The sequence below is a fragment of the Syzygium oleosum genome, unplaced genomic scaffold, assembly GCF_021117445.2.
Source record: "Syzygium oleosum isolate NSW1041296 unplaced genomic scaffold, Sole_v2.1 Sole_v2.03, whole genome shotgun sequence".
NCBI lineage: Eukaryota > Viridiplantae > Streptophyta > Magnoliopsida > Myrtales > Myrtaceae > Syzygium > Syzygium oleosum.
Genome location: NW_026607487.1, coordinates 113,693 through 136,822, shown reverse-complemented (window position 1 = coordinate 136,822; position 23,130 = coordinate 113,693). Strand labels below are relative to the sequence as shown.

General features: G+C 41.0%; 3 protein-coding genes, 1 long non-coding RNA gene and 1 pseudogene across 5 annotated transcripts; 3 read left to right on the top strand and 2 right to left on the bottom strand.

The window, feature by feature from the left end:
• The first annotated feature begins 558 nt into the window (after positions 1–558).
• Positions 559–2,994, top strand: LOC115666521 (flap endonuclease 1-like). Its single transcript, XM_056309172.1, has 11 exons — positions 559–962; positions 1,041–1,157; positions 1,276–1,334; positions 1,502–1,561; positions 1,652–1,705; positions 1,795–1,843; positions 1,945–1,992; positions 2,144–2,233; positions 2,297–2,320; positions 2,717–2,836; positions 2,902–2,994. Exons 1-11 carry the CDS (start codon positions 951–953, stop codon positions 2,992–2,994), a joined length of 726 nt encoding a protein of 241 aa, XP_056165147.1. The 5' UTR covers positions 559–950.
• An 809-nt stretch (positions 2,995–3,803) lies between these two features.
• Positions 3,804–5,804, top strand: LOC130137628 (uncharacterized). The gene is made up of 2 exons (XM_056309333.1): positions 3,804–5,358; positions 5,670–5,804. The coding sequence occupies exons 1-2, from the start codon at positions 4,674–4,676 to the stop codon at positions 5,702–5,704; spliced, it is 720 nt and encodes a 239-aa protein (XP_056165308.1). The 5' UTR covers positions 3,804–4,673; the 3' UTR covers positions 5,705–5,804.
• A 3,166-nt stretch (positions 5,805–8,970) lies between these two features.
• LOC130137634 (uncharacterized) lies at positions 8,971–10,233 on the top strand. 2 transcript variants are annotated; one of them, XR_008815995.1, is made up of 3 exons: positions 8,971–9,575; positions 9,857–9,979; positions 10,095–10,233. It is a non-coding gene; the product is annotated as an uncharacterized LOC130137634 (long non-coding RNA). The 2 variants fall into 2 exon arrangements; XR_008815996.1 differs by having other exon boundaries at positions 9,857–9,985.
• Positions 10,234–10,781: 548 nt separating this feature from the next.
• LOC130137630 (uncharacterized) lies at positions 10,782–12,459 on the bottom strand. The gene is made up of 2 exons (XM_056309334.1): positions 12,291–12,459; positions 10,782–11,333 (listed from the first exon to the last, which is right to left on the bottom strand). Exons 1-2 carry the CDS (start codon positions 12,435–12,437, stop codon positions 11,028–11,030), a joined length of 453 nt encoding a protein of 150 aa, XP_056165309.1. The 5' UTR covers positions 12,438–12,459; the 3' UTR covers positions 10,782–11,027.
• Positions 12,460–13,379: 920 nt separating this feature from the next.
• LOC115667959 (disease resistance protein RPV1-like) lies at positions 13,380–21,241 on the bottom strand (annotated as a pseudogene).
• Positions 21,242–23,130: the final 1,889 nt, after the last annotated feature.

Here is a 23,130-nt window from a genome sequence, read left to right as displayed (position 1 = left end):
GCTAAAACTTGTGTTTAACAGTGGGACTCGGTATGAAATTCGCACAATTCATGTAATTTGGATGTCCAACGATATTACGTAAATTTTGTATACATCAAACTCTTCGGTTTTTTCTTTTAAATCTTCTCTGATATGGTTAAAATAAAGAAAAGCTCAAAAATCACCTTCACTATGTATCCTGATTTCTCTTTATATTCTTCATTTTTGGCAAAAGAACACTACAAGTGCCATAACTTATGTATGGTGCTCACTTTGGTGTCATAAGTTTTTTTTTATCACTTAAGTGCTAAATTTTTTGAAAAACGATCACTTAAGTGTTAACTCCGGTGCCGTACATAATTTTTCGCCGGAAACCCGACGTGGCATTTTTTTTTTATTAATTTCTGAAGCTGACGTGGCTCGCCGGATATTGGCACTTAAGTGATCGTTTTTCAAAAATTTTAGCACTGAAGTGATCCAAAAAAAACTTTTGGCACTTAAGTGATCGTTTTTTCTCCGATTTGGCACTTAAGTGAGCTGACGAAAACTTTTGGCACTAAAGTGAGCGCCGTACACAAGTTATGACACTTATAGTGTCATTTTGCCTTTCATTTTTAAAGTAGTGGATCTCTGATTTAAAATTTATTTTTAAATGAATGGGACGTTGGAAACTCTTAGGATGACGATCCATTGTTTAATATGTACATATCGCGGTGTGCTTTCATGACATGTCATAACGGTTGCTAATCCAAATAGGCCAAGAGCACCTATAAAGAGAATCGATTCCAAATTTCCCTCTTAAATTATTATTTATCGTTTAAATTCGGACATTAACAGCGTTCCCACTTGCGACTCCCACGCTCTCCACCCACACGCGCCGGTCTCCAAATTAGGCGGGAAGACGGAAGAGCTCGAACCCTAGAATTCTATTTCATCCTCAATTTCAACTGCAATTTGATCTCTCTCCGAAAATGGGCATCAAGGTAGTTCCTTACCTCCGTCTTCTTCAATCCGATCATTTCCATATGATTGTTAATTGAATCGTCCGTTGATTTCGATAGGGGCTGACGAAGCTACTGGCGGACAATGCCCCGAAGGCGATGAGGGAGCAAAAGCTGGAGAGCTACTCTGGCCGGAGGATGGCCATCGATGCCAGCATGAGCATCTATCAGTTCCTCGTTAAGTGCTTTGCTTTTATGGATTGATGCCTGTGATTGATTGCGCGTTTTGGTGTCAGTTGGGATTTTGGATTTTGAGTGGTTGGTGGTTTTTTTTGGGCTTTGATTGGTGGATCAGGTTGTGGTTGGGAGGAAGGGGACTCAGATGCTCACCAATGAGGCTGGTCAAGTCACCAGGTACTACTACTGGCATCGGAATACTTTGTGGAAATGAAAATCCACTTTGCTCAAGTTTCTGTTTTGATGGTTCAGATGTTATCGCTTGGACTCGGTTTTATGTATGTGATCTTTATGCTTGGGAAGTGTTGACTTGGAGCTGCTTTTTGATTTGTCTTCTCGTGTAGTCATCTGCAAGGCATGCTTTACCGGACGATTAGGCTGTTGGAAGCGGGGATACAGCCAGTGTAAGTCTTTTTCTTTACCTCCTTTGTTTTCATTGGGATAGAATGCTAAGAAGAGTGAAGCTCATCTTTCTCTGAATTATGCTTCGATAGCTACGTGTTTGATGGTAAACCTCCTGATTTGAAGAAGCAAGAGCTTGCAAAACGGTACTTTATTATTATGTAGCCTTCTGTTCTCTCGTTTTTTTAAAGTATCTATAAATACGTTTAGTTACCTTTAATGAGTCTCTAAGCAGTTTTTTGAAGGGGGCAGATGCCTCTGAGGAGTTGGCATTAGCCATTGCGGTACGTGCATCTCTCTCTCTCTCTCTCTCTCTCTCTCTCTCTCTCTCTCTCACGCAGAGAGTACAAAAAGGCTTAGTGAACTCTGTATTTATTGCCTGCAGTCTCAGAACAAGCAAGACATAGAGAAATTCAGTAAAAGAACTGTGAAGGTTTGTCTTTTTTTGGATCACTTCCTTACAGTGCGATCTTTTTGTCCTGTTCGATGTGAAGTTTGATTTTGTCTTTGTTTTCCAGAAAAACCTATCTACGTAGCTAACTGGGTGTGTGGACTTGTGGTACATGGCTTTGATACCCTTGCAGGTGACACAACAGCACAATGAAGATTGCAAAAGACTACTAAGACTTATGGGTGTCCCACTAGTTGAGGTTACTATTCTGTCTGAAAAGTTTGTTCTTTTTTTTTTATATTTCTAACAAAAAGTTCAGATATCAAATTCAGTTTTTGTATGTTAGGCTGCACTTTGCAAAGCTGGAAAGGCAAGTATCTTCCTGTTTGATCGTCTTCTGATCTAGGATAGTTCATTGTTTCCCATGATAACCAATCGTTTAACTCTATGTAAATTACCTTCTTGTTTCCATGATTTAATTTCCTTGTTCACTGAGCTTATGTTTGTTCACTTGTCTAATGTCTTCTTCGGCATAGTCACTTGTTTCCTCGAAAGAAGTTTTTACGGGATCCACTGAACTTATGCTTTTTCACTTGTCTAATGTCTTCTTCTGCGTAGTCATTTACATTTGGTACGTTCTTTACTAAATCATCTTTGTCCAAGGAATTTTCGCTGACTTTGAATTCCTATCATTGCTTAATTGTTGTGCGGTAACCAGAATTCATCTATCACGAATGGTGTTTTAGATGTAATTTTTGTTTTTCAGGTTTATGCAGTTGCTTCTGAAGATATGGATTCCCTTACTTTTGGAGCTCCTAGATTTCTTCGCCATTTTATGGATCCCAGCTCAAGAAAAGTTCCAGTCATGGAATTTGAAATTTCCAGGGTACTTAGAAGAGTTTATTCATTGCGATTGCTTAAATTTTTTTTTCTCACTTTCATGACTTTTAGATCTTGGAAGAGATGAATCTGGATATGGATCAATTCTCTTATCTTGTCCCCCGACTTGTAAGCAAAATAAGGCAGCAAAGTTTCTCACTGTAATTGTCTTGGCTGCTGATTCCTTCACTTAAAAGAATTATCTCTCAAACTCAGCTGGAGCGGAAATAGTTGATCAACACTTTGAAACTGAAAGATCATTTGCCACCAATAGATTTGGGCTGGCAATCAGTGCATCAACCATGCTACTTCATGTGTTGATTTACTATAATACTTTTATCTATTATGATGTCTGCTTTGTCTATTCTTTCACTCTCACTCGAACAAAATTCTTTTCTCTATCCTTAAGATCCGGAGGTTCTTTGCATTACTTGGAAGTCTTTATTCAGTTCAGTTATCCTTCTTAAGGAAATGTTTGCTTGTTTTTTGAATAGGTATCAGATACCCGATAATTGGCCCTATGGCGAAGCTCGACTGCTTTTTAAGGAACCAATAGTTTCTACGGAAGAACAACCTGAGATAAAATGGACTGCTCCAAATGACGAAGTGGGCCATTTCCATGTTGGGATTTACTTGCAACATTTCACTTTTGAATTCTTGACTCATTTCCTAATTGATTTTTCTTTCCCTTTCAAGGGCTTAATGTCCTTTCTAGTGAATGAGAATGGGTTCAACATTGACAGAGTGACAAAGGTATGGCTTCTATCTTCAGTAATGTGTTGGTCAGTTGCCTACTCGAGGAAGTTGCTTCTTTTCCTCTGGAGGAGAGAGCATACATGTTTTCAATGTTGTTTTACCATGTGCAGCAGACGATAGAGAAGATTAAGGCAGCTAAGGATGAGTCATCACACGGTAACTAAAGCGTGAATAAATGAAAGTGACTTCCAAAATGCACTTTCTTTTAAAGTCTCTTTATGTTTATTGTTAATATTATTGGGCCTAATTAGTTGGGCCTAGTTTATTTATCTAGTTGTCTTAGGGTTGAGGCCCATCTCTTCCCTATATATATTGTATCTTTTTCTCTTTTCAAAGGAGTAGAAATGATTATTCTTTCTCTCAACATGGTATCAGAGCCTGAAGCCGTAACCTAGCGCCCCTTCTTTTGAAACCTGCTGCCGTCTTCTTCTTCCCAGCAACCTGCGTCCCTACGTTCCTCCTCTTCGCTATCAACCTGTAGCCTCTCCATCTCCAGCAACCTCCGGTACCTGTCGGCTGCTACTCTTCTCCCTACTGTTGCTGTTGGCAGCCCCTTCTTCCTCCCATTGCTGTCGGCAGCCTTCATGCATCGTGCAGTGATAGCCTAGACCTCTCCATGCCCTGTCCAGTGCTTTCCGAGAGCCTCCTTGCTACCGACCAGCCTTGATATTTTCTGGATCATTCCTTATATGATCTAAATCCTTTTTTTTTATACAACCTATCATCTGAGACCATGTCAGAGACAGAAAAAGCTTCGGACTCTCTTGGAGAATTGACCCATAGTGCTCCTGGTGTTTATCCCTCTTTTCCAATAAATCCCATCAAGTTAGATGGCTCCAACTATCTGATTTGGTCTCGCTCTTGCTACCTTACCATTGTTTCACGTGGTCTTACCGGCTACCTTACCGGAGAGAGCGTGCAACCTACTACCGGAGATGATGCTATCCGCAAGTGGATCTCCGAGAATGCCTTGGTTATGGCTTACCTTGTCAATTCAATGACTGACTCTATCGCCCGTGGCTACTTATTTTTGGACACAGCAGCCAAGATTTGGGAGGCTGCTAAGGACACTTATTCTCAAGTGGGCAATGATGCCCAAATCTATGAACTCCAGCAAAAAATTCATGAAACCAAGCAAAGGGAGCTGTCCTTTATCTCAATATTATTCTGAGTTACGTAGTCTATGGCATGAACTGGATTTTTATGATGATTTTCATCCTACCAACCCTCTTGATGCTGCTGCCTTTCGGAAAAGGGTGGACAAATTTCGTGTTTTTGAGTTCCTAGCAGGTCTTAATATGGAGTACGATCAGATTAGGGCCCAGATCTTGTGTCGTGTGCCTTTCCCGACCTTGGAACAATCCTATGCCGTGATCCATCTAGAGGAGAAGCGTCGGAGCGCGATGCATCAACCCGTTGTCCCAGAGCGCTCTGCCCTTTATACTATTGCTGGAAGCGAATCTCGCAGTCGTTCTGGCAATGACAAACAGATTGTGAAGTGTGATTATTGTGGAAAAGAACGTCACACCCGTGAAACTTGTTACAAACTTCACGGACGCCCTTCCAATGCTGGCCGTGGCCGCGGACGGGGTCGTACCGGGCCTCAGGTGCACTTAAGTGAGGCCCCAGGTCAGCAACCAGCTGCTCCATCAGACTCTTTATCTGCTGCTGAGTTGACTAGTCTGCGCCTCCTCTTAGCACGCAACGTAGACAACCCTGGCACCTCCACATCATCGGCCTTGGGCACTTTGACCTCTAATTTCGCACAGTCAGGTAGTTTTTTCGGTGGTTTATGTAAATCTTCTCAACCGTGGATCCTTGATTCGGGTGCCACGCATCATATGACCGGAGATATTACATTTTTTGCTGATTATTCTCGTCCTCCTAAACCTGATTGTGTTACTGTTGCTGATGGTTCTTTAGCCCCTATCACCGGCCAGGGCTCGGCGTCTATTACCCGTGATATTACTCTATCATCTGTTTTACATGTTCCTACAGTTTGCACTAATCTCCTATCAATCGGTTCCCTGACTCGTGATCTGAAGTGCAAAGTGGTTTTTTTCCCATCTTATTGTATTGTTCAGGACTTGGCAACGGGTCGGGAGATTGGTCGTGGTAGAGTAGAGGGGCGCTTATATGTGTTCGATTCACCACCATCAGCTCATCTTGTCACTCCAACTCCCTTGGCTACCCTATCTGAGCTCCATGTTTGGCATCGCCGTTTCGGACATCCACCGCTTGGAACTTTAATGAAGATTTTTCCAGATTTAGTTGACAAATGCAGTAGTCAAAATTTCTTTTGCGATTCTTGTGTTCTAGCAAAACAAACTCGTGTCACTTATTCTTCTATTAATAATAAAAGTGATGCACCTTTTGCTCTTGTGCATTCGGATGTTTGGGGCCCTGCCCGTGTTTCCTCCATTTCAGGTCACCGTTGGTTTGTGACATTTATTGATTGTTGTACCCGCACTACTTGGGTTTATTTACTGCAACAGAAGAGTGATGTTTTCCAATGCTTTCAGCAGTTTTTGGCAATGATTCAGACACAATTTGATGGCAAGCTTCGTATTCTTCGAAGTGACAATGGGACAGAGTACACCAGATCAGATTTTCAGGCTTTTTTACATGACCGTGGTATTCTCCATCAGACGAGCTGTGTTAATACTCCTGCGCAGAATGGTGTGGCGGAACGCAAGAATCGCCACCTCTTGGAGGTGGCTCGTTCCCTCATGTTTGCCATGAATGTTCCAGCTCAATATTGGAGTGATGCTATTTTGAGTGCAGCTTATTTGATCAATCGCCTCCCATCACGCATTCTCCAATATCGCTCTCCTATTGAGGCTCTTACTGGTTCCCATAAGTTTTTGGTCCCTCCGAAGGTGTTTGGGTGTGAATGTTTTGCTCGTATTTTTCACCCGGCCAGTAAGCTTGCCCCTCGCAGTATCAGGTGTATTTTTTTGGGCTATTCTCCCACACAGAAAGGCTACAAGTGCTATTGCCCTTCCACTCGGCGCTATTTTATTTCCATGGATGTTATCTTTCATGAGTCTCAGCCGTTTTACTCGCGGACACATCTTTAGGGGGAGTCTACTCATGGTGAAGATGTGTCCTCCAGTTTGGATGTGATACCCTTGCAGGGGGAGTTAATTTCTGACATTTCTGGTAAAAAATCAGATGCTACAGCTACTGCCAATACAGAAAACACAGCCCCACCAGCAGCTCCAGTAGACTCAACTAGTGCTAAAAATCCTGATTCTGTCAATGCAAAAAATTTAGCAGAAGCCACTCCGATTCAGGAACAGTTTCGGTACCTGATTGTGTTCCACCGACAGAATTTTCGTGAAGCCCCCTCTATCACTACTCTACTCTTCGACCAATCTCCTCCTGCTAGTCCTATAACCGCAGTTCCAGGTGATGGCACCTCCTCTCAAATTATTGATAATGACGATACAACTAATGACTTACCAATTGCACTTAGGAAAGGCAAACGTTCATGTACGCAGCATCCCATATCCAATGCTGTGTCATATGATAGATTGTCTTCATCCTACCATGCCTTTTCTTTATCTCTAGTGTCCACAGCTGTCCCCAAAACATGGCAAGAGGCCCTAGCTAACGAAAAGTGGAAGGAGGCTATGTTAGAAGAGTTGAGAGCTCTTAAGAAAAATGATACTTGGGAGTTAGTTCATCTTCCCCGAGAAAAAAGTACCGTCGGATGCAAGTGGGTATTTGTTGTCAAACAAAAGGCCGATGGAACCATTGACCGCTACAAAGCTCGTTTGGTGGCCAAGGGGTACACCCAAACCTATGGCCTTGATTATACTGAGACATTCGCACCGGTTGCCAAGATGAACACATTAGAGTTCTTATCTTATGTGCTGTCAATCTTGGATGGGACTTACAGCAACTGGATGTGAAGAATGCATTCCTTCACGGGGAACTTGAAGAAGAGGTGTATATGGACATTCCCCCAGGTTATTCTGGCCCGAAGACAGAAGGTCGAGTGTGCAAACTCAAGAAGGCATTATATGGCTTAAAACAGTCCCCTAGAGCTTGGTTTGGGCGATTTCAAAGGGCTATGATTGTTTTTGGTTATACTCAGAGTAATGCTGATCATACCTTATTCATCAAACAATCAGGTACTCAGGTTGTTGTTCTCATTGTATACGTCGATGACATTGTAGTGACGGGGAATGATGCAGTCGAAATTTCTCGTCTTAAACAATATCTGGGGAGAGAATTTGAAATTAAAGACCTAAGAGCTATTCGGTATTTTCTAGGTATCGAAGTCGCTCGATCTGAAAAAGGAGTATTTCTCTCCCAATTGAAGTATATTCTGGATCTTTTGGCTGAGGTTGGGATGCTTGGATGCAAGCCGGCTAAAACCCCTATTGAGGCCAATGGCCACTTGCAGTCTAAAGAGGGAAAGCCCGTTGATAAAGGAAGTTACCAACGATTGGTAGGTCGCCTAATTTATCTCTCCCATACTCGACCTGATATAGCATATGCAGTGAGCTTGGTGAGTCAATACATGCACGATCCATACTCCTCGCACCTTGAGGCGGTTCATAGGATTCTTCGTTATTTGAAATCTGCTCCAGGGAAAGGGATTTTATTTGCACCCCATGGTCATCTTTCTGTGGAGTCTTATACGGATGCTGATTGGGCTGGATCTTTGGATGATAGACGATCTACTTCCGATTACTGTAATCTTGTTGGAGGTAACCTAGTCACCTGGCGCAGTAAAAAGCAAGCTGTGGTTTCCCGCTCAAGTGCCGAGGCAGAATTTCGTGCTATGGCTCAAGGAGTTTGTGAACTACTTTGGCTTAAGACCCTTCTCGCTGATCTCGGAGTTGTTGTTCCACAGCCAATGCGACTTTATTGTGACAGCAAGTTTGCTATAAGCATTGCTCATAATCCGGTACAACATGATCGCACCAAGCACGTGGAGATTGATCGTCATTTTATAAAGGAAAAATTGGACTACAACCTCATCAACTTGTCCTTCGTTGTCTCTAAGGATCAGCTTGCTGACATCTTCACCAAAGGCTTGAACGGGCGCACGTTTCATACCATTCTCTGCAAGTTGGGCATGTCTAATATCTATGCTCCAACTTGAGGGGGAGTGTTAAAGTCTCTTTATGTTTATTGTTAATATTATTGGGCCTAATTAGTTGGGCCTAGTTTATTTATCTAGTTGTCTTAGGGTTGAGGTCCATCTCTTCCCTATATATATTGTATCTTTTTCTCTTTTTAAATGAGTAGAAATTATTATTCTTTCTCTCAACACATCCGATGATTCCTCATTTATTTTCTACAGATTAGAATCCTTCTTTAAGCCAGCTAAGAATCTATCTATACCTGCTAAGAGGAAGGTATGTCATCTTGATATATTTGAGTACTGAGCACCTAGAATTTACCTTCTTTTAATGTATGTGAAGGTGTAATGTCACACATTGCTCTAGCAAAGAGATGTCTTCAGATGCAACTTTTGATGGATGAATAGTACTCCCTTTAACTCACTTCATAAGCCATTGATTGCCCTAGCGATGTGCAAATTTTTAGATCTTTGTGATCATTTTTAAACTGTTGGTGGTAGTGTTGTAAATCAACGGTAGTGTGTTGCCATGCCCCTGCTGCTTATGCCCAATTAGTCTCATATAACTTTACAGATGTGCTAATGGTGTTGCATCATCCTATTCATGAAATCAATTAGATAAACAAAAGCACCAGCGTGCTTATACGGATCTGTTAAGAATTTCGGCCTGATTAACAACCATAATTGCAATGGATGACAGGAAAGCAAATGCACACTTCAATCCCCCAATCTGGCGTTCAAGCCTAAGACATGCTCTACACAAGTCTCTGTAAATCTCCAGCACAGGTTCCTTGGCAACTTTAAAATGCCAACCATGGTCCTGGGTTTGAGGAACTTCAAACAGCCGTTGAGAGTTGTCTGCCTCCCGACATGGAGCTAAATGATGGTGGATGTAAGAACCCTATTTATTGAGCAAGTCCTGACTTGTAGATGCTGTTTTTGCCCATTGTTGGAAGCAAGTTGATGCTTTCCTTTCCTAAAAAACGGGTAATGTCTTATGGTACTGCAATTTTGGAAGAGATTTGTATAAATTTTTATTAGATGGATGAAGTTTGCTCTCTATGCTAGAATGAGATTGGTACTTCTTGTCGGGCAAATTGCATTTTAGTGTTCATTTTACGATCTGTATATGTCACTTATACAATGTGTATATTATTGTCATCCGTGCAATAGGAAACCCCTGAATATATTGCCAAAGCAGCAACTAACAAGAGTTCCAGGCTGGTGGTGGTAAGAAATAGTTTAGTTGGCACATAACAGATCATGGAACAGCAAAACCATCGACATCTATGTCAGGTACTTGTGAGTTTCCCAATGGCGATTCTTCACAATTCTTGATTTCAATTTCTCTCTTAAATTTCCCCGCTTGGAATTGTGATATATGCGTCGTTATGTTTCTTGCCTTATCCAGGAGGTTTGCATGCAAATTACGAGTGGAAACTTGATGTCAGTTTGTAGTCTCATGCAGTCTTTGCTGGATACCATCATATCATGGAAGGTTTATGGGTGCTGAATGCTGATTTAACTTTCATTCATGACTACTTGTTTATCTTGTTGGACTAATATCGTGTGTTTCATGTGTAAGTTTCTTAGTGCGCATACATTTGATGGGTTGACTGATAACTCGGAAGATGGAGATACGAAACTACACCAGCTTGATATCGAATAGTTAGTAGATGACTTCGATTTGTTGCCACTTGTGTTACTAACAAATCATATCAAAACTCCAATTACAAATTTAACTTGTTTATTGTCTCTTACATCGATATCCAAATTAACAAATTACATAGCATAATTTAGGAGGATTATTTCGAAACACCATAAGAACATTATCATGTTAGGAACTGAAAATTGGATGCTAGAAAGAGCCAACAATCATAAAATAAATTTGCATGGAGAAGCAGAGGAATTACCAAGAAACTGGAATTAGCTAATGCATGCAAAATTTAAATGGACATATAGTATACTATAGCTTATAATGCATATAAGTAAATTGTAATATGATCTTTAATCAGATCATATATTTTATTTATTTGTGTAGTATAAATCCTATCATCTATTGGGTCATTTACCTATGTGTATAGTACATTAAGGTAAATGAAAATTCAACCATTGATTTGGTCCACCTATATTTGTTGATAGAGTATATGCCACAGTGAAAATGGTTAACTCACATGGTAGGTGTAAGAGCCCAGTTACATTGTGCATATTTTGCAAATGATCGAGTCCTAACTGCTTTATCTTTAGGTCACATGTAAATCAAAATCTATATGGAGTTCATTTGCATTGACCGTCTCAGTTTCTGCCTGAATCAATCTCTCAAATCACATTGTATGTCATAATCTTACATTTTTAAGCAGAAGCTAAAGGTAACTGCCAAGAGTAGTGGCCAATCCTCAAACAGCCTAACCAATCTTCGCCTCAACATTCTTCGATACAAACCCTGAACCCATGGGGTCCAACTACTAGAAGCCATTCTTGTTGCCATTTTGTTTGCTAAAGCTGCATCATCCACCAAGTAAGGTACTATATATTTTTGCATGTCAGCAAGAGAGATCTGGAGATGGTTCCTAGAGACATTGATGAATTTGACTTTCCCAGCTTCATCTAAGGTCTTCAATCCAATCCAATCCTTGGTGTAAAGCTCGGTCTGCAGGAAATGCATCGATTAGATACATTTCTGTTTTTTTTTTTCAATCCAATCCAGTCCTAATGGTAAAAGGATGCAAATTGTAGCAGAGTAAGGGTAAAAGCATGTTATGACGAGCTTACACCACAGCGACAACACAATATCACAATATGTTCGTTCGCCCATTCTCTTTTGTCCATTTTTCTCGTGTAAATGCAATTTTCCTTCGATTATCGACTTGTCAATAGTTAATGCTCAATGATGAAATGAAAATCATAAATCACTACCAAAAGTAATTCCAGACCATGTCATGGATATACACCTCCTACACCCTAAGATTGTAGAGTAAGAGCTCGGTAAAGATAATGCTTTCACAATCCTCAGTATTACTTTCAACATGGTTAATCATTCATATCTAGGGCTTAGAAAATGTTTCAGCTTGTTCTTTGTTACATTTCTTGGTTGACTGTGCAAAGTGCAATAAAACAAGTTGATTCCAAGTCAATATCAATGTTACCAGAGATTTTATATATTCTACACCCTTGATTTTTCACATATTTATGTGCGTGCAAGTCCTCGAGCAAATTCTTAATTATGGAATCAGTTTGAGGACAGAAAATAATCTCAAAAGAATGGAACCTTTCAAAATGCATGCTTTCTGAACCACAAGGAGATTCCACCCTCATCCACCATAAATACTTTACCGCAGCTTTTCAGCGACCATTAGTATCACCCAAAATCGCCATGATTCAATGGCATCGATAAAGACACTGATAACTGCATTTCAAGGTAACGCAGCAATTACCTCCTGGGTAGACAAAATAGTATCAAAAGTTTCATCTAGATAGTATACGAACTAGGATGTTTCCTTTGGTATCAACACAGTGTCTTGCTCAAACTAGAGGGACATAAAAAGAGTTAGCATCACAAAGCTGCAAAAGACAAGGATCCAAAATCAACAACATATACAAAACTAACCATAATAAGGACTAGGTTCTGCAAGTTAGCAAATCTTTCCTTGTAGGTTGAGTTTCTGTAATCCACGAGATCAATATTTACTTTTGGGAGAAACCTGCAGCCTTTTAGACAGTTAGCAAGGTCCTGCAGAAACGAAAGGCAATTCATGCATTGCTTAATTGAAATAACATTTACTTTGTGACATAATAGCGAGTGAAATGAGATTTTGCATTGAGAAATAACATCAAACATATGAAACTAAAAACAGGGAATCTATGAAAATATGCATTGCTCCTGTGTTATACAAAGAGTATTGTCGGCCACGCCTATTTTGGAATGCTTATAAAATTTTTTGACAGGATAATATAGTAAGATGTACAAAATTAGGACCATCGAGAAGATATAAACAAAAAGTCATCCTGTTTAAATATTTTCTCTATTAACACAAAATCATAGTTATGGTTGTATCTTCACATAACCAGCGAGTGCCAAGTGCTCCTGTGATTGTATGAAGGTTTCCGAACAAAACAAGAAGATGCAGCTAGTGAAGTATAAAAGAAGAGAGAAAATTAGGTTGGCGCAATATTTCAACAGTGGACATGTAAAGAAGCTACTTGTTGAAGGTGCAGAAAAAGTAGCCTGGATAAAACTTTGAGCAACACTATCTTCGGGTATCGTTATAGTAAAAGGGTAATGTGAATCAGGAAATGACTAGTAAGACCAAGCCAAACTTGGACATAGTCAGAGTAGACCCCTATTAGCTCAATCAAATAGTTCACAAGAACGCAGAAGATACCGGACTGTAAAAGAAGGAAAAAAAAATCAAACTGCAGTGATATAAGCAAACTTCAGCCCCCATAAGACCTCAACCAAGAGAACACTAGAGAATGGCATATCCTAATGCCTAATCAATCTAAAACCACACCAGAAACGCCTGTCATGTACAAAAATATTTGCAAATAAATATAGGAAAGACTTGAAAAAATGATTTTTTTTGCCCTTGTCATGGACAATTCTACCGGAGAGAACTGCTCTCAAATAGCCAAACAGATTCTCAAAGGCTTCTGTTCATGAGTCACTATAACCAATTTCAGCGGGCCTCATCAAGTATATGTTCAAATGAAGTCAATCCTCAGCAGCTCTTTATTAACAGAAAAGAAGAAACATGAGAAACAATCCAAATGAGTCTTATTTTGAAAGCATAACATTATCTATGTAAACATAACCATAGCCTCTGCTTTGCCTATAGTAATATTACATATTCAAATGATCGCTAAAGTTCCACAATCTCTGCAAAACGTGTCCCGTCAAAGTAAATTTGAATTCTGAGGAGAACGTGCGTGCAATGCCTTTCTCACTTGGCACTTTTGATAACTCCTACTCCCCTAGAAAAAAAAAAGAAATATTGTTAGCACTTGGCATTATCACATGCAAAGTCACGAAAACAACAGAAGAATCTTCAATTGACACCTCTATGGTAACCAATCAGGGATAAGCTGATCTCGTGTGATGATGATAATGATGATCGTAGATAAAACAGTCGTCTAATTAATTCCCCTAAAAAAGAACAAAACTCGGAGAAGTTATTTGATAAGGATGCATCTTATACGTGATCCTTCTGCACCAAGTAATCTCAAAGGCAGACATGGACTGTACACACTCCTATGGGTACATCTTCGAGTTTCAAGCCCTCAACAAGAATAATTTCTTGCAGCTTTACCGTAGTGTCAATTTCTTGAACCTAGACTTCATATGAGAATGCAACGATGTGAAATCCGGGCAAAATCACCAACACTAGTTTAGGTCTAAGATGGCAATTCAGCAATGAAACATGGTCATCCTTAACTTTGATGGGGAAGTTTGTCATACGTCAAATCAATTTCTTACCCAGCTTTCGAGGAAGATACGATGGGATGGGATCAAATGATCATATGAGGTAACAGACAGGTAATCAATTCATGCATCGAATAGCACAGACTATGTCATGCAAGATTGCATCTCAATCTCAGACATGTAATAATCTACAAGTTGCAGAAGAAGAAAGAAAATAGATGATCAAGTTGCACTATTTCTCAAGAGGGAGGTTTAGTGAAAATTGAACCTGTGTAGTGCTCAAAAAGCCTGATAGCAACATATGCTTGAGCGTTTTCTTACACAACCATGTCTTTAGAGATCAACCGAATATCATGTGTTCATGTTGACAGTTATTACAGCACCATACTACGACTCATGTGTCGGCAAGGAGAAAATCAAATAAGATGAAAGTATGCATTTGTTGCCATGCCTAGGAAAAATAACATTTGCTTGTAGTGAAGCTGCAAGTAAAAATTGGTGGTAATAGAAAAGGTAGCTACCTAATAGAGAAATATATCCTAACATGGTTTCTGGGTAACGATTAGGAAACATCATGAAGTACACTATAAATCAGTGAGTCTTGGTAAAAGGTGAAGATAAGATGAAAATGAAGCAAACCACCAAACACACACAAACAAAAAAGAGAAAAAGAAAAGAGAAAAAGAGCTTTCTCACTAAGATTGCATCATAATAATAAAAAGGGACGAATCCTACCAAGTTTAATTTCTATGTTCTCTACCAACCATTTTGCTCCATCTCTCACGAATTCCACATGGCTCGTGTCGAACTCTTTTTCGTACATAAGCCATCTGAGAACAAAACATAGCACAAATCTAATTTGTCCTTCCAATCATAGTACTCACTAGTACCACAGTATACTAAAATACTCAGATGAGTGCTCCAATAGCACATGCATGGGTGACATGATTTCCAACAATTTGGAAATCCCACATTAGTTCAGCTTACCATGACCCACAAAAGGATGCTTAGGAACTGAAGTTTACCTGGCAGTATGTAGGATTCTGAACAACACCCATCCCACACCCTTGGGAATAGGTAAAGACTCCATTACTTCAGCTGCAGGAAATAGTCCATGTCATTCTTACATAATTGGTTGGACATATCAATATATTTCAATCTCAAAGTTGTCGGATCAAATATTAGTAAGTGCCCAATTATATTCTTGAAAATAAAAAGGAAAAATCCAAGGGCTTGTTCTCACACCAAGACAAGTATTCTACTTGGTCCATTACAAAATTGACCATATTAGAATCTAGCTAGAAGAACTAGTGTATTGCCAGCAATGGTCACTACTGGGACAACTAAATTGTGCAAGAATTTTACTTCTGAAAGGAATAAATACTCCCAATATTCTCAAATAGCTCATATTTCACCTGAAAACAAAATATAGTATATCCATAGACAATAAAACAATAAAAGTTGGCAAATATGACATGCCAAGCCCTAACACACAAATGACTAACTAAAATGGACATGGAAAATGCAGCCACTATTATGAAGCACCCAAGTTTCCAGCAAATTGGTCAAGCCATCAAACCTACTAATGATGATAATGACGATGACAACAACAATAATTTGGCAGTCAGCATGTAATTTTGAAAGCAAAGTTAGAACCTAGCATTATTATTGCAAATGAGTGAATTTGAGAAACCACACCACTCTTCTTACACAAAGGTCATCTAATGTACTTTATCTTCTAACATTTTTTTCTTTTTTGTATTTTGCTTTTGAACCTTATCCATAATTCTACATGCAAAAGAAAAGAGGAATAGATTCAACGGATCGTACATGCCCAAAGTGAGGATATTGCCGTTCCACACCGTCAAGATTCAACTCCCTATGCCCTTCAACGAGCGTGAACACAAACTTCTCTTGAAATGTGAGGTTTTTACCACCGTCTGCACACCAAATCAAATCAAATCAAAACTAAGATGTCCATTCGCACAGTATGCCCATTTAGCTCAACGCCAGAAACTTCACCCATCAAATCACCGTAACGAAACTTCATATCCAGATTCGAACAGGGAAAGAGGCAATTGCGCAAGCATTTGGCATACAATTTAGAATTACCAGTTGCAAGTTATGGTGCGAAACTTGGTGTTGCCATATTCCAACCAGCACCGATGGGGCTCCTAGAGGCGATGGCGGAGGCGGAAGTAGGGGTGGAGGCCGCGGCGACCCGCCGAAGCATGCAGCGAATCTAGGAATCGAAGCCGCCAATGGGAATTCTGTGTATGACGGCGGGTGCGGCGGCAACATTTGAGGTATCACCTCCAAACTCTCCATTATCATAGATTCTCCGCTCCTTTAAAGGCCCCAAGTGGTTTAGACCTTGCACTCTTTTTAGATTACGACAATTTATTACCTTGAGCTTCCGTAGCTCTTTCAATTTCGATAGGTCTGACATCCTCTCCATGGAAGGGCAACGGATGACTGATAGGGAGCGAAGGGATCTCAATTCTTCAAGGCCACGAATCTCGACTAATGAACGGCAAAATCTCAGACTTACCTCGCATAGATTCTTCATGCACGACAGATCAAGTACTTCCAGAAGGAACTCACAATCATCCATCACTAATATTCTCAATCTTTTCATTTCTGGCTGCGACGGTGAGTCCAGTTTTCTAAGCTTACAGAGCACCACACGGAGTTCCTCCGACTCCGCATCAAATATACTCGAGAGTTTTAGCGAACACTGATAGAATTCCAAGAATGACAAGTTTTTCAAATTGGAAAAATCCGGCGATCGTGTGGTCTCTAGATCTCGAAGTTGTAACTCTCTTAAACTTGACGGGAGCCGGGGGAGGAATTGCACGTATTTGCAAGACAATGATAGTGTTTTAAGCAGGGATAGGGTACCGATGCTAGTGGAAAGAGTGGTGACAAGTGTTCCCTGTTGAGATAGGGCATCAATTCTAGTGGGGAAGGGGAGGGCTATCAAGGAGGAATACCCGAAATAAAAAGGGCTCCATATCAGCCAAGTCAAACTTGGGGGAAGCTCTAGCAATTGTTTCAGCTCGGGACATTTTTCTAGCTTAAGTATTTGGAGATTAGAGAGGTGACTCACTGTGGTGGGTAATCCAGATATACGTGTGTCTGACAAGTCTAGGATTCTCAAACAGGACAGTCTCCCAATTTCTTCAGGGATTTCACCGGTCAAGTTCCAACATCCTCGAGCATCTAACTCTTCAAGCTTCTCCACCAGCCCAATCGCACTTGGTAATTTTGTTATCCCTCTTATGCCGCTCATCCTTAGTACTTTTAGTTGCTTTAGATTGCCGATTGAATCAGGTAGGTGACCAATACTTGTCAATGACAAATCCAACTCATCCAATGATTGTAATTTCCCAATCGAATCTGGAAGTTCCTTTATGTATTTACATATAGATAAATTCAACCGCGTAAGTTTCACCAGCCCTCCAATCGAGTATGGCAATTTTTTGATCTCCCTATATGATACATTGAGGGTCAACAGTGACCGCAAATTACCAAACGTCTCCGGAAGTTCATGTAGCGTATTAGGCATGACAATCTCTGTCAAAGCTTGTAGACATCCTATTTCTTTAGGCAACTCTCGTAGAGACTCACATCCCCCCAAGTTCAAAGAAGTTAGGAGCTTTAATTTACCAATGGATGGGTTAATTTCAATTAATTGGCTACAGCCCATAAGAATCAATCTCTCCAAGGACACCCACGCAGATAAATCAGGTGTTCTCCTTAAGTGGTAGCAGAAGCTGAGATCTAGTACTTTTAGTTTACTTGCCTGCAGCAAAACAATTTGATAAAATATATATTAAGAAATGATCTATAGGAAAAAATTGACAAAAGAAACGATATTCGTATGCAAGGAGTGGGACTTGTATCATACTCTAATTTGGTTCCAGCCATTCCATTCCTCTGAAATACCGCTATGTGAAAGGTCAAGAACGATTAAATTAGTCAGATGAAAGTTTGTTGATTCAAACTTGGAATGGCAATTTCTCCAACAAAGCCATCTTAAATTGAAGAGAAGATTATTGAAGTCTCCAACAAATAACACCCTATCCCCCCGAAAGAACCTCAGGTTCCGCAAATTAGCAAATTCATCACGCTTTAGAATAATGTGTTCATTTCCATGATATCCTACAGACAGTGCTTCTATTTTCCGACTTCCCTGACAATGGAAACACCAAGAAGTCCACATGTGAAGGTCAAAAGCAAACAATTTTAAGTACTAATAGCGATTAATTTTTCCTTTTGCAAGAATAGTACGCAACAATTCATAGGAAATAAAATTACTATTCCCTTATTGTACCTCTTTCAGCTGCAGAATGCTCAGGGCTTCCTCATGATTCCACACTCTGCTACGATCGCAGGGATCATTGAAATTCTCTTGACGGAGAATCTCCCTTCCGAGGTCCCGCACTTGATCATGCATCCAGAAAGTATTGTTGTCTTTGATTTTTATCAAGGACATGAGAGAGAGGACTTCAAGGGAATCGTGTGGGTAATATCCACATTCATCCCACATGTATAGAGGGTATGTTTTGTCCCAATCAACAAAAAAAAAGAAGCTATATCCAGAAATACTTGCTTTTGTGCATGATCTAACCTTTCGTAAGATACCATCAATTTTTTTTGGACTCCCATGGGAGGAGCTTCTTCTAGCTTCTTCAATGTGTCTATCCATATTTTTTTAGATTTACCGTTAAGGGATGAACCTGTAATCTCAAGAGCCAATGGAAGCTTTCCCAAAGTAGAGACAATTGCTTTTGAAAGGGAGACATAATGGTATGGTGGAGAGTCTCTTCTAAAAGCATGCCTACTAAAAAGCTTAAGAGCATGATCAAATTCCATTGCATGTGCTTCATAAGTCCAAACATTTGTAAACTTTTTTACAGGGCCTTCATCTATTGCTTCTCCCTCAATCATTAGGACACTTTGGTCCCTAGTAGTTATGATAATCTTACTACCGAAACCGAACCAATTACCTTTTTCTGCTAGACTTTTGAGTTGCTCTTTCTCATCCACGTCGTCAAGAACAAGGAGAACTTTTTTATTGCAAAGTACTCTCTTAATCATGTCGATCCCATCATCCACGTCGTGAATTTTGTCGAGGATAGAGCAAGAATCGTGGAACTTGGATATTAACTGTTTTTGCAAATGTACTAGACCATGACGTCGTGATGACTCTCCGATATCCGAAAGGAAATTGCAGCCTCGGAAGTGAGAAGACAGTTGGTTGAAGATGATCTTGGCAAGTGTTGTTTTGCCAATCCCACCCATTCCGTGGATTCCGAGGAATTGTACGCTATCGGATTCCACATGCAACATTTTGATTATAGCTTCAACACGATCATCAACTCCAACTAGATGTTCAGTCACATTTTTTTTAAATCCGACGTTCAGCTTATTCGACACAAATTGAATTATAGATTGTGTCAAATCTACTTGGCTGCCACAACAGAACAACTATGTTAGTAATAAATTTTATGTTGTAAAACTACTCCCTAAGTGACAAAATTGCCCTTACAATTGGCAGAAATTACGCAAAGAAATATAGAAGCCAAAACAATCCGGATTTTTCCCAATCTATCTACGTTCCCCCAATTTTAGTCACCACACCGTCGGCCCCTGCCACTACCACACCGCCATTGACATCACTCACCTCCCTGGGCCATCACCGTGGCATTCTAGCGCCGTTGTCCATCACGACCCATCAACCCGCTCATTTTGGCCTTGCCTCAATACTCCACATCACGTGGGTCGTGGCCTTGCGACCGCCAGGGATGGCGTAACCGGCCTTGGGCAATACCAGATTTGGCGTCACCCAAGGTCGGTGAGGCCGGATCTGGGCTTGGTGGCATCAGAACTGGCGTCCCGAGCCCAGATCCGACTCATCACCGTGAGTGAGAAGGAGAAATGGTGGGGGTCGGATGGCTGAGCCGCAGCTTCTGGCGGCTTGGTGCTAGCTGGCAACGAAGAAGTGGCAGGGACTAACCGTCGAGTTGCTGTGGTGGCTGGCGGTGGCTTGGTGGAACGGCTAGGAGATCTGTTACTGTTCATGGCTACCGTGTCAAAGACTGAGTGTGAGAGGAGAAGCAGAATCAGGATGAGTAGGGTGTGCTACCACCGCAATAGCACCATGGACCGAAACTATTGCTGCGATAGAACCGATATCGGCCACTGTGGTTGGTAGAAGTTGCAGCCATGGCCACGACCACGATTTACACTATATAGGATCGGCCAGATGAATATTTTCACCAACAATACGACAAGTAAACTGATTAGGGAGGAAAATGACATCTACAGATGACAGTTGAAAAGTTTGAGACATTTACCTTTCATCTTTCTTCCAGTTCCATCCCTTTATCTCGTCCACCTCAACAAGAGCCTTTTTCCATGATTCAACTTCAGTGCAAAACTTTTTCTGGTGCTTTGAAAGAGCTTTGCTGTATAAGTCTGTTTTGAGCTTGACATCATCAGGCTCCACATCCAAGAAAATGGGCAAAATCTCTTTATTCTCATCTGATTTGGAGGTGCACTCAACCATGTATGCAAGCTCTCGGAGGCACCAGTGACTCGAAGCATAATTCTTGGAGAATATGGGAATGTAGATCTTGGAGTTCTCGATTGCTTGTAGAAGTTCATGGCCAATTCTTTTACCGACATGGAGGGATTCATTGTCCCTAAAGACGAGGATCCCGGCCTTAACCATGCCATGGTAAAGAAAATCAGTGAATTCATGACGAGTGTCTAGTCCTCGAAAACTTAGAAAAACCTCGTAGGAAGGTCCAATTGATGCCGGTGAATTCGTCCCTTTCACAAGCGTTTTGCATGTCTTCGAGGTCCGGCTGAGGCGGACGCAGAGGTATATGAGGAGAGCGATGGAAAGCGCAGAGAGGCTGAGGATTCCGATGAGGAGGTAGAGCTTGAGGCTGGGGAAGGGAGTCTTGGAGGTGAGCTCGTGAGGAAGAGAGCCACAGAGAGGTCGGTGTTCGCCGGAAACCGCCATGTTTCGAGCGGAGCCAAGAGCGAGAGAGTAGAAAGGCGAAGGGAGTACGTGAATGCGTGAGAATTGAAGAATGAGAGCTCTGCGCAGAGAGAGAGAGAGAGAGAGAGAGAGAAGTGCCGTAGCTTATAATGGAGACAAAGGAAAAGGAAAGAGAGAGAGAGAGTGCAGGATCTTCGATGCCATTGTTAACAGTCTCGTTTAGCAATATTATTACGAAAGTGCCATCGTGTTGGATGAGTGACTTTTGTTTCTGTTGCATGGGATGGTGGTAGATAAATTGATAATTGGTGCTGAGGGCATTTTTGACATTTGGAGACGGGTTTGTGGGTGAATGGGGACGAGTCTGTTTGAGCGTCACTTGACTAAACAAAGAGAAGGAGACAGGAAGAAGGTGAGATTCACTGTTTTTATTATATGGCATTTGGGATGAAATGTTTATCATCAGAAAGTTTGGTCTTTGAGAGAGTAGGTTCAATAATTGAATTGGTCGATTAACAAGTGGATGTGTCAAAGCTAAGGAATCTACGGTAGAGGGAAAATTTTTAGAAATAAAAATAGGCAGAAAATAAATCCGTCTCTGAGATGATAAAAGCACAATAGAGAATATAATCCTTTCCCAAACGCATTTTAATAGATTTCAGTCAACCACAAACTTTTTAAGAATAAGTCAAGCAAAACAATCGTAATTCTTTTTAAGAACAAGTCAAGCAAAACAATCACGACAGGGCAGCCCTGGCGACCACCAACGAGGGCCACGGCCGCCTGGGTTTCACGCGCGCGAAACCCAGGCGGCGGCCTTCGTCGGTGATCGCCAAGGATGCTTGAGGCCGTTCGGCCTCAGACGAGGGCCGCGCGGCGTCAAATCTGGGTCGCCGACGGTCCTCGCCTGGGTTTTGCGACCATCGTCGGGGGTCGCTCGAACCCAGGCGGCCCTCGTCGGTGGTCGCCAGCGGCTGCCCGAGGCCGTTCCGCCTCAGCCGACGGCCGCCGGCGCCAGATCTAGGTCGCCGGCGGCAGCCCGTCCTTCGCCTGCCGGCGAAGGGTTTCAACTTTTTATAATAAAAAATGAAAAATTTGCTTTGCAAGTATAATTTTTCCAAACACTATTTTACCCAAAGTTACTTTGCAAGGGACTTTTAAGTTATAACTTACCAAACACAATTTGCATTTTGAAAAACTCCTTTAACTTAAAGTTCTTTGCATTTTCCCAAAGACTTTCCCCCAATGTGTTTCCAAACGCAGCCATAATAACTTCTCAGTCTCTGGCGTTATCAAGGTAGGGAAAAAGGCATTGGACTTCCAATACCACTTGAGTCAATATAGCCAACACCTTTTTTTTTTTGTCCCTTGATCCACCTCCGTCTTTTTGACTAATTTATTTCGTTTATGTATATCATGTCTATTTTGCATCGGATTTGGACACAGAATTTCCCAAACAAATATTAAAATGAGAGTTAAAAGCACCGGTACTGTAAAAAAAATAAAATAAATAGCTTTTAAGTGAAGAGACTTTTCAGTCATTGAAATTTATGTAATTACTACAATAAAAACTATTATATACGTATCAGAATCTTAACCTCATTGAAAATTAGTTTAATTAATAAAACTTAAATAATTATATGAGTATCTGTTGAAGCAAACGCGGAAAAGCAAACACAGAACACGAGGATTTACGTGGTTCGATCACAACGTGATCTACGTCCACGGCGAGGCAAGACAAGATTCCACTATAATCAAAGAGAGTACAGCTTTCGAGTCGAAACAACGACAAAGCTCACGGCTCATAAAACTCTCCGAAAACAAAATTCGCTCTCTATAACAATGAGAAAACCTAGCCGCGGTATAAATAGTGCTCCCAAAAAAAAAAATTTCCTCGGGGGCATAGCCCCCGAAACATTGGTTCGTTGTTCACAGCGGCGGATCACATAGAGATTTGTTCACTTGCTACTGAGTTGGGCCTATCGGCCCAACTCGCGTCGCGAACTAAATCTC

Bases quoted from the DNA above. Each gene is read 5' to 3' on its own strand.
- LOC130137630 (XM_056309334.1), bottom strand. From the start codon at position 12,437: ATGAATTGCCTTTCGTTTCTGCAGGACCTTGCTAACTGTCTAAAAGGC. The intron at 11,334-12,290 runs GTTAGTTTTGTA...CATTTCCTGCAG, and splicing joins AGAACCTAGTCCTTATTATG to ACCGAGCTTTACACCAAGGA.
- LOC130137628 (XM_056309333.1), top strand. From the start codon at position 4,674: ATGATGCCCAAATCTATGAACTCCAGCAAAAAATTCATGAAACCAAGC. The intron at 5,359-5,669 runs GTAGTTTTTTCG...TGTATTGTTCAG, and splicing joins CTCTAATTTCGCACAGTCAG to GACTTGGCAACGGGTCGGGA.
- LOC115666521 (XM_056309172.1), top strand. The intron at 1,562-1,651 runs GTAAGTCTTTTT...ATGCTTCGATAG, and splicing joins GAAGCGGGGATACAGCCAGT to CTACGTGTTTGATGGTAAAC. The intron at 1,706-1,794 runs GTACTTTATTAT...GTCTCTAAGCAG, and splicing joins AAGCAAGAGCTTGCAAAACG to TTTTTTGAAGGGGGCAGATG.